Raw genomic sequence first — 9,347 nt, 5'->3', positions numbered from 1 at the left:
GGGGCGGGGCGGGGCGGGGGGCCCAGACCTAGAGCTTGGGGTGGTAAGGCTCAAAAGAGCTAGAGACCTGAGAGAAACAAGCCAGAGAATAGGTGAGTAGGGTACTGTGTCAGGAGCAGAGCAGCTGGGGAGCTCTCGGAGAAGGGCCCCAAATGCCTCGGGCTGGGGCAGGAGAATGGCTCGCTCCTGTGCGCAGAGCGGACTCTGGCTGGAATTTGACCTTCCAGTGTAGATGGTGGGGGCAGGGGGCCAGTGCACGTTCTCCTTTTCCTATTTCTTCACAACTGGTGAAACTGAGGCAGGAAGCTGGCCCTCAGTCCCATTCTCCCTGACCCTCAGGATGCACTTCAGTCCTGAGCTGGCTGGGGTGGCAATTCCCAGCTCCCACTCCCCCCACCAGAAGTCCCCAGAGAGCCTGAGCGTTCAGGCCGGGAGGCTGGCCTGGCTGGGACGCGGTGTTCCCCCGCTGGCCCTTGAGCCCTGCCCTGAGACCTAAATTCCCCCCCCGCCCCTGCCCCGCCCCACTGGGGGCTGGATCTCAGGATCCCACAGATCCCTGGATAGGGCAGATCCCTGGGCATGGGGCAGCTCCAGAGCAGGGTGGGCTGGGGGCAAAAGATCCTGGGCTGACACTCCCAGCAGGGTAGATCCTGGGAATCTGATCTCCTGGCCTCCCCCACTTCCTACCCCCCCCCACCCGCCCCCACTTCCTGGAGCAGCGACCTGCCCCCTTCCCGCCTGCACTCCCCTCCACTTCCAGGGCTGGGCTTCTCCTCACACCAGCCAGACAGCCTACTCTCCACCCAGGGGAAGTGGCTGCCTCCGCCAGGCCGCTTCCAGGAAGCCCTGGGCCAGGCCCCAGCATTGTTCGGGCCCCACGGCCGGCACCCCAGGCAGCCGGACACCATGAAGTCCAGCGGCCCAGTGGAGAGGCTGCTCAGAGCCCTGGGGAGGAGGGACAGCAGCCGGGCCACCAACAGGGTAGGAGGGCCCATTGGCTGGGCAGAGGAGGGGCAGGGGTGGAGGTGTGGGCAGTGGGGGAGGGGGCCAGGACTCAGGCCAGACCCCCTTCCCAGTTTCGGCTTCCTCAGCCTTCTCCCCTTGTCCCGCATCCCCTCGCATCCCCTCGTTACGCTATCCCTCTGGAGTGGCCAGGTCTGGCTGTGGCGTGAGCAGCAGACGTTAGGGTTAGAGCAAAACCTGGCGTCCCTTTCAGCTCCCCTGACACATTCCCTGCCCTAGCCCAGGCCAGCCCTGCACCCAGGCAGGTATACATCATTGTAGGATCTTCCTGGGTACTATTCTGGAACCCCAGAGAGGACGTCCCTAAGCTGATTAGTTTGAGGGAGATGGGATGGGGGTGGCGAAGGAAGGAAGGGAGGGAAGCAGCCAGGTCTCAGGAGTGCTTTAGACAAGGGGGGGTTGATTTGCTTTCCACTGCTATCATCTGTGTGTGCCATTAATGCCAAAATGCACCCAAGTTTCCTAGTGGGTCTGGCAGAGTTGGTCCAGCCCAGAAGAGTTCAAGTTGGGTTTAATCCAGAAGCTTCAGGGACAGCCAAGAGACCAGAGGTGCTGCCTGCATCCCCAGGCTGAGGGGCCTGGAGGCCCCATCACTGCCTTTCCCCACATTTTCTCAGCCTCACCCCAAAAGAATCATCTCAGGGCAACATGAGACAATACTATGGGGGAGGGAGGCAGGAACTTGAATGCCAGAGGAGAAAAATAGGTAGAAGAGAGAAGAGGCAAGGAAGCAGATGGTCCCCAGAGGATGGGAGGGATGGGACAAGGTAGGCCTGGGCCATAGGGGGCATCCCAGCCTCCTCGCTCACTGCACTCTGTGTGGAGAGGGGCCCAAGAGCATCTGCTCCACCCTCTCCCCCTCCAACGCTGGAATCCCACTTGAACCTCCTCAAGTGACGGGGCACTTACTACATCCCGGAGCAGTAAGGCAGCGAAATGTTTCCAAGTCATGCCTCCATCTGCCTCTCCCTCTGAGCATCACCGCCCCCTCCTTACACAACTGCTGCCTGCCGCCTGGGTGCACAACGAGTAAACATGTTGTTCTGACGCTAGGGGGAGGAGGGCGTGTCAGCCGCCTGGAGGACTGGGACATCGGGACCAGGGGAGCAGGCCTGGCTGAGGCCCTCCTGCCGGGTCAGTCTGGGTGCTGTGTGACTGACACCATACATTCATGTCTGACCCCCTCCCTGCTCACTCTCTACCGAAGCCTCCAGCTGGGGAGGGCAAGATGGGAGGAGAAACAGGTTGTCTTCATAGCAGAGTCAAGGAGCGCCATCCCCCTACACCAGGACGGAAGCTCTAGGGCTTGGGTGGCAGTGACCGCAAGGGTATCACACACCAGGGCCACGTGAGGGGCCTAAGTGATCCCTTGGGGAGGAGCTGACCCAGCTAAGGTGACGCAAGGGGCCAGGTTCTATGCACTGTCTAGGACAGGCCCTACAACTGCCCGGAAACAGCTGTGGCCAAGTGCGTTCTACGAGTTTGGGGGCTTTATTGGGATGGAAGAAGAGAGAAACTGTGCAGTGCTCGGGCCCCGGCCCAGTCCTGGAGATGGGCCCGTGGGAACTGACACCTCTGTCTGTCTGTCCCTCCACCTAGCCTAGGAAAGCTGAGCCACATAGCTTCCGGGAGAAGGTTTTCCGGAAGAAACCACCGGTCTGTGCAGTGTGTAAGGTGACCATCGATGGGACAGGCGTCTCGTGCCGAGGTGAGGCGCCCTGCCCTATGCTGTGACTCTGCGAGCATCACCCAGCACCACTGGGTGGCACAACCCCAGCAGGCAGACCGCAGAACAGAACCTGTACTGCGCGTGCTGCCCCTGGGCTGGGCCACGTGGGAGCCAAGAGGAACTGCGTCCCCTCGAAACAGCCCTTGCTCCCCCAGCACCCCAGGAGACCCAGTACTCTAAATCACCCTCCCACCTCACCTGAGACTGGAGGCTTTCCTCCCTTGCTTCCTCTTCACCCGCACCCACCCTAGAACGTTACCCCTGGCTCCCTCCCTCCCTGGCCTGGGCAGTAGTGCACCACTGCCATGCGATTCCCTTGAACTCTGCCCCTGCTCCCCCACTCCAGCCAGCTCAGTACAGCCGGAGTCCTGGAAGTCCCAAGGTCTAGTTCCAGGGCCTGGAGAGATGGGAGAGGGCCACCCCTTCCACTGCCCCAGTGGGGGCCCTGCTAACCCCTCTCCTCCCCTCCATCCCCTCTAGTCTGCAAGGTGGCGACACACAGAAAATGTGAAGCAAAGGTGGGTACCAGCTGTGGGGAGGGGGACTGGGGTCCCTTCCTCCTCTGAAACAGGCTTCTCCAACCACACTGGCATCAACCCTCCACCCTTCTCATCATTGGGGAACCCACCTGCTGGGTGGGAGAGGGTACTGTACTGGGCCCTTTAAGAACCATCCTACTCCACCCCCTGGAGGGCTGGCCCAGGCAGCGCAGACAGCAGGGCGCAGCGTTTGTCTTGGTGCAGTGCCCAGGCTGCAGCTGGCGAGTGGATGGGGGGTGGGGAAGAGGAGGAGAGCAAGGAGGAGGAAGGGTGGGGTGGGTGGGTGTCAGAGCAGGATTTCGGAGACGTGCAGCCGGATGGGCTGTGCCTTCCTTCTGGGGAAGGGTCCTCAGGATGCCTGAGTGGGTCTTGTCCTGGGCCCTGGAAAGGCTGGGCAGAAGGTGCAAGGTGTAGATAGCACCCACTGTCCACTGGGAACCTGAGAGAGCCGCATCTCTGGGGAGGTGCCCTGGTCCTCCTCCTGCAGTGTGAGGGGTCCTAGGGCCTTGGAGCTGGCTTTGGGGAGCTGTGTGCCCAGGGGCGGGGTCTCCCAGTGAAAGAGGCCAGTGTCCGTCCCTAGCTGTGGCCTGCCTGCATGGCTCTATATATAACTCCTGCCCTGCAGCTGGATGAATGGGGGTCTGTGTGGGCAGGGGGCCGGAAGCCAAGAGTAACAAGTGGGGGGCCCAGGGGTGGGGGACCGAGAGGCCAGAGGGGAGGCTCCCTTAAATAGAGGAACCTCAGTTGCAGCCTGTGCCCATCTGCTGACAGCCCCTCCACCTTCTCGCTGAAGCTGAGGGGTGGCCCCATCCTTAAGCCCGGGAAAGCCCATTTCACCAGCAGCTCAGCTCCTCACTCCCGTCTCCTTCCAGGTGACTTCGTCCTGTCAGACCTTGCCTCCCACGGAGCTGGTGAGTATGCTCTGGGATGGGGTGACCGAGGCAAGGAACCTGGCTGCGGCGATGTCCAGAGGTCTGGTGGCCACAGAGAGGGCCCCCAGGAGGTTACCTTGAATGGACTAATGTGGATAGTGGTCAATCCTGAGGCAGTGGGAAAAATATTTGAGCCCTCTGCTCTCGTCCTCTTGGGCCTGCTGGGGGCTAGGACTCCCCCCGCCCCAGTACATCCCTCACAGGGACGCCGGCTGGTCCTTGCCCCTACCCTAACCACTCCTTTTTCCTCCCCCATCTCCCTCTAGCGGAGAAACACGGCCCCTGTGAGGCGCATAGAGCACCTGGTAAGGTGATGCTGGAGCAGGGGGGCGGAAGCAGGTAGCTCTGGGACTAAGGACCTAGGTTTCTTCTGAGGCAAAAGTTCATGGAACTCTGGAGTGGGGAGCCTAGAGTGAGGGGCACAGAAGACGTGTGCAAAGTCTCATCTCATCCACCAGGGATCCACCAAGTCTCTGAACTACTCAAAGCAACGCAGCACTCTGCCCAGGTAAGTGAGGGCGCGGGGTGTGGTCCCATATGAGCCCCTTCCGCTGGCCTCACACCTCAGCCCAGGGCAGGGCCCCCCAACAAAGCTCTCCAGGCCAGCGCCGCTCCCCAGCTGGTCCCACCCACTCTCAGGACCCAGGAGACCTCACCTGTAGTCAGCCAAACACCCTTCCTTCACACCAGCCTCCGGTGCCCGCCCTACCCCCACTCTCCGCCCTGTTCCTAACACAGGCTTCGCCTCCTCCCCAGGAGCTTCAGCCTGGATCCTCTCATGGAGCGCCGCTGGGACTTGGACCTCACCTACGTGACGGAGCGGATCCTGGCCGCCGCCTTCCCCGCGCGGCCCGACGAACAGCGACACCGGGGACACCTGCGCGAGCTGGCTCACGTGCTGCAATCCAAGCACCGCGACAAGTACCTGGTAAGGGGCGGGACCTGCCTCAGTCAGCCAACGAGAGGGCTGGGAGGTCCAGGCCCCTCCCTGACGTCACGCCGCAGAGGCGGAGCCCGAGTGGGCGGGGCCCGGGCGCAAACCTGGAACGCCGACTGGGCTGTACGAGCTAGGTTGGGCCTTAGCGACCTCCTCATTTTGGAGAAAGACCCTTCCTTAGGGTCACAGCGGGTGATACCACCTCCAAGCATCACCGCGCCTCGCTGCCTGGGGTCACTTCGCCTAATGCCCCCACTTTACTTGCAGCTCTTCAACCTGTCAGAGAAAAGACATGACCTGACCCGCCTAAACCCCAAGGTAGGAGGGGATTAAAGCCATCACCCCCTGCCTCTTCAGTATTAATAGTAGCAGTTGCCATCTACTTCACTCTGAAGCACGTTCCCATATGACACGTCACTTGGGACACCCCAAAGCTTGGTGCAGCAGGTATCAAGCCATTGTCCAGGTGAGGGAAGTGTTGAAGCTGCCATGGACACAGCCAACAGGCCCCTGACCTTGTCTCCAGGCCCCTACAGCCTGTCCCTCTTCCACCCCCACCCACCTCTTCTTTGGTGGCCACCAGCCCCAGTCCCTCTCCTGCACCCCTCAGGTCCAGGACTTTGGCTGGCCTGATCTGCACGCGCCCCCGCTGGACAAGCTGTGCTCCATCTGCAAAGCCATGGAGACGTGGCTCAGTGCTGACCCGCAGCATGTGGTCGTACTGTACTGCAAGGTGAGCTGGGAGCGCGAGTTCGCAGTGGGGGGGGGGGTGCCCTCAGCCAGGGTCCCCAGCAAGCCCTGCATCCCTGTCTCTTTGTCCTTAGGGGAGCAAGGGCAAGCTCGGGGTCATCGTCTCTGCCTACATGCACTACAGCAAGATCTCTGCAGGGTAAGGCTCCCCAGCCCTGAGCGCCCCCTTCCCCAGTGACCCTTCCTCCAGCTGGCCCTTGACGAGCCCATCTCCTCTGAAGCCCACCTCAGTGTTCAGAAGAGCTATTTACTATAAACTTGACCTTTCTACCTCCTTTTTCTCACTTGCACTTCACCACACTTTTCCTAGGGCTGCTGTAACAAAGTGCCACAAACTAAGTGGCTTAAGACAACAGAAACCTGTTGTCTCAGTTTTGGGGGCTACAAGTCTAAAATCTGAGGTGTCAGCAGGGCCACACTCCCACTGAGACTCTGGGTAGAGACCTTCCTGGCCTCTTCCTAGCTCCTGGTGCTGGCCAACAGTCCTTGGTGTTCCTCGGCTTGCAGATGCATCACTCCAATCTCTGCCTTTGTTGTCACATGGCCTTCTTCCTGTGTGTCTGTGTGTCTGTGTGTCTGTGTCTCTTCTTCTCTTCTTCTAAGGACACCAATCATATTGGATTAAGGGCTCATCCTACTCCAGTTTAACATCATAACTAATTACATCTGCAACGACCCTATTTCCAAATAAGGTCACGTTCTGAGGTACATATCTTTTGCGGGGACACGATTCAACCCATAACATGGTCTTACTGTCCCATTTTACAGAGGAAGAAACTAAAACTCAGGGAACAATTACCCGAGGTCCAACAACTAGTAAAGTGACTGGGGTTTCTAGTTCTCTTCACCACCACTCTGGGCCTCCTCTAGACTTGGGGGAAATCGTACCTCTCTTCCCTCCCCTGGGGCTTAGGGCTGGGAGACCAGGTTGGAGACCAGCCCCTAAGACCCCACACTGGTCCCACTCTCCCCAGGGCGGACCAGGCGCTGGCTACCCTTACCATGCGGAAGTTCTGTGAGGACAAGGTGGCCTCGGAGCTGCAGCCCTCCCAGCGCCGGTGAGCAGCCTAGGTGGAGACGGGCCAGAGGAGCAGCTCCCTCCGTGGCTATGAAGGCCGAGGTTCTCTCATTCATGCCGCACACCTTCATGGAGCGCCTCCTGTGTGCTTGGGATTGTGGCAAGTGCTGAGAACGCAGGACAAGCACAGGGTCCCTGCTCTCGTGGGGCTTATTTACATGCTAGTTGGGTAGATGGCAATAAACCTGTGAATAAAGAGACAAGGTCATTTTGGATGATGACAGGCGCTATCTATACAAAAAATAAAGCTGAGTCTCGTGATGAACGGAGACTCACAGGACAGTCAGGGCCCACCGCTATATAACGTGCGGCAGAGATCTGGGGGAAGGGCATTCTAGACAGAGGGAACAGCAAGAACAAAACCTCGGAGACAGCAAGAAGGATGGAGGTTAGATGGAAGGAAGAAATCTCTGTTGAGCTGGAAGATGGGAGGGAAGCACCAAGGAGAAGGTGGCTGGGGCAGCGTTCGTAGTTGAGATGACACCCGGGGACCTCCAGAGGAAGGGGCTTACATCCTCCTTGACATCCCCCTGCCAGGTATATCGGCTACTTCAGTGGTCTGCTGTCCGGCTCCATCAGAATGAACAGCAGCCCTCTCTTCCTGCACTATGTGCTCGTGCCCATGCTGCCAGCCTTTGAACCCGACACGGGTGAGTCTGCTTGGAATGTACTCCAGGGAGCGGGCTGTCCCCCACCGCCCCCTCCACTCAGCACCCCTCACGTGCCTTCTCCTTCTTGCCCGTCCAGGTTTCCAGCCCTTCCTCAAGATCTACCAGTCCATGCAGCTTGTCTACACATCTGGAATCTAGTGAGTGCTCTGTTCCCGGGCCTCTGCTTCCCTGCTCCCTGGGTCCCTGTTTCTCCAGCCTCCCCAGATAGCTGGGCCTCCAGCCACTGCACCCACAAACTAGTAGCATCACAGAATCCGTTTTATAGGTGGGGAGGCTGATGCTTACAGGGCTATCACTAAGGCAGTGTTCAGTCTCCAGTCTCCCAACTGCCTCCTGACTCTTCACAGCCACCCGTGCACCCGCGTGCCCCTGATTCACCTCTGCCCTCTCTCTTCCCCAGTCACGTTGCAGGCCCTGGTCCCCAGCAGCTTTGCATCAGCCTGGAGCCAGCTCTCCTTCTCAAGGGCGATGTCATGGTGAGGGGGCCTTAGCGACAGGGAGAGTCCTTGGGGTGGGGTGAGGGGCGGTGGTATAAGCCGCCAGCTGCACAGTCTCTGGTGAGCCATCAATTCGAGGCCGATGGGAGGGCAAAGAAGGCGTCCTCCTGATGGGGAGGTCACCCTGGGGTTCAGGCAAGGCAGAGCCGTGGCCAGATAGTCCCCAGGGTGGAAGCACCGAGGAGACGTGAGTGGACACGAGGGCCTGAACGCCAGTCTCCCTCCCCTCACCCAGGTGACATGCTATCACAGGGGTAGCCGGGGGACTGACCGGACCCTCGTGTTCCGAGTCCAGTTCCACACGTGTACCATCCATGGACCACGGCTCCCCTTCCCCAAGGACCAGCTGGACGAGGCCTGGGCCGGTGAGTTGGAGACAAGTGGCGTGGGGGCTGGAGCCCAGGTGAGGGCGGGCGGGCGGGCGCCTGTCCCCTCACTGCCCACTCCCCACAGACGAGAGGTTCCCCTTCCAAGCCTCGGCGGAGTTCATCTTCTCCTCCAGCCCAGAGAAGATCAAAGGTGAGAGCCAGGCCTGGCCCCGGCGGGGGGCGGGGGGGAGGCATCCCTCCCTGCACCTCACCCCCAGGTGCCCTTCCGTAGGCAGTACCCCACGGAACGAGCCCTCGGTCTCTGTTGACTACAACACAGCAGAGCCTGCCGTGCGCTGGGACTCCTACGAGAACTTCAACCTGCACCACGAGGACAGTGTGGATGGTGTGTGGGGCGTGGGGCGGCAGGAGGTGGAGTTTTGGAGGGCACACTCTTCCCTCCCCAGGCAGACACCCCTCCCAAAAGACACCCCCTGAGCTGGAGTCTCCTGCGCTGTCCCCTGTTAACACACGCTCTCTCTCGCTCTCTCTCGCGCGCCCTCTCCCCTCTCTCTCTCTCTCTCTCTCTCTCTCTCTCTCTCTCTCTCTCTCTCTCTCTCTCTCTCTCTCTCTCTCTCTCTCTCGTCCCCTTTTGCCTGCTTGCCCTCCCTCCCGGATCCTCTCCCCACCCAGACTCCGTCACCCATACCCGGGGGCCCCTGGATGGCAGTCCTTACGCCCAGGTGCAGCGGGCCCCCCGCCAGACCCCGCCGGCGCCCTCTCCGGAGCCGCGCCCGCCCCCGCTGCTCTCTGTCAGCAGCGATTCTGGCCATTCGTCCACGCTGACCGCAGAGCCCACCGCTGAGTCCCCTGGCCGGCCACC

At 60.5% G+C, this 9,347-nt stretch overlaps 1 protein-coding gene across 1 annotated transcript in view; it reads left to right on the top strand.

Annotated features, from left to right (window-relative positions):
• Nucleotides 1–619: 619 nt before the first annotated feature.
• Nucleotides 620–9,347, top strand: part of TNS2 (tensin 2) — a 14,663-nt gene continuing 5,935 nt past the window's right edge. Inside the window, exons 1-18 of the mRNA XM_007448274.1 lie at nucleotides 620–981; nucleotides 2,623–2,731; nucleotides 3,233–3,270; nucleotides 4,164–4,202; nucleotides 4,490–4,528; nucleotides 4,682–4,731; nucleotides 4,980–5,151; nucleotides 5,428–5,478; nucleotides 5,771–5,893; nucleotides 5,985–6,049; nucleotides 6,885–6,968; nucleotides 7,526–7,638; nucleotides 7,736–7,796; nucleotides 8,060–8,135; nucleotides 8,392–8,521; nucleotides 8,610–8,675; nucleotides 8,757–8,870; nucleotides 9,158–9,345. Coding sequence (XP_007448336.1) covers nucleotides 907–981; nucleotides 2,623–2,731; nucleotides 3,233–3,270; nucleotides 4,164–4,202; nucleotides 4,490–4,528; nucleotides 4,682–4,731; nucleotides 4,980–5,151; nucleotides 5,428–5,478; nucleotides 5,771–5,893; nucleotides 5,985–6,049; nucleotides 6,885–6,968; nucleotides 7,526–7,638; nucleotides 7,736–7,796; nucleotides 8,060–8,135; nucleotides 8,392–8,521; nucleotides 8,610–8,675; nucleotides 8,757–8,870; nucleotides 9,158–9,345 — 1,593 coding nt within the window. The 5' untranslated portion in view covers nucleotides 620–906. The remainder of the gene's footprint in view (nucleotides 982–2,622; nucleotides 2,732–3,232; nucleotides 3,271–4,163; nucleotides 4,203–4,489; nucleotides 4,529–4,681; nucleotides 4,732–4,979; nucleotides 5,152–5,427; nucleotides 5,479–5,770; nucleotides 5,894–5,984; nucleotides 6,050–6,884; nucleotides 6,969–7,525; nucleotides 7,639–7,735; nucleotides 7,797–8,059; nucleotides 8,136–8,391; nucleotides 8,522–8,609; nucleotides 8,676–8,756; nucleotides 8,871–9,157; nucleotides 9,346–9,347) is intronic.

This window comes from Lipotes vexillifer, unplaced genomic scaffold (assembly GCF_000442215.2).
Source record: "Lipotes vexillifer unplaced genomic scaffold, Lipotes_vexillifer_v1.1 scaffold2700, whole genome shotgun sequence".
Taxonomy (NCBI): domain Eukaryota; kingdom Metazoa; phylum Chordata; class Mammalia; order Artiodactyla; family Lipotidae; genus Lipotes; species Lipotes vexillifer.
The sequence above is the reverse complement of the archived record's forward strand: the minus strand, read 5'-3'. Positions and strand labels throughout refer to the sequence as shown.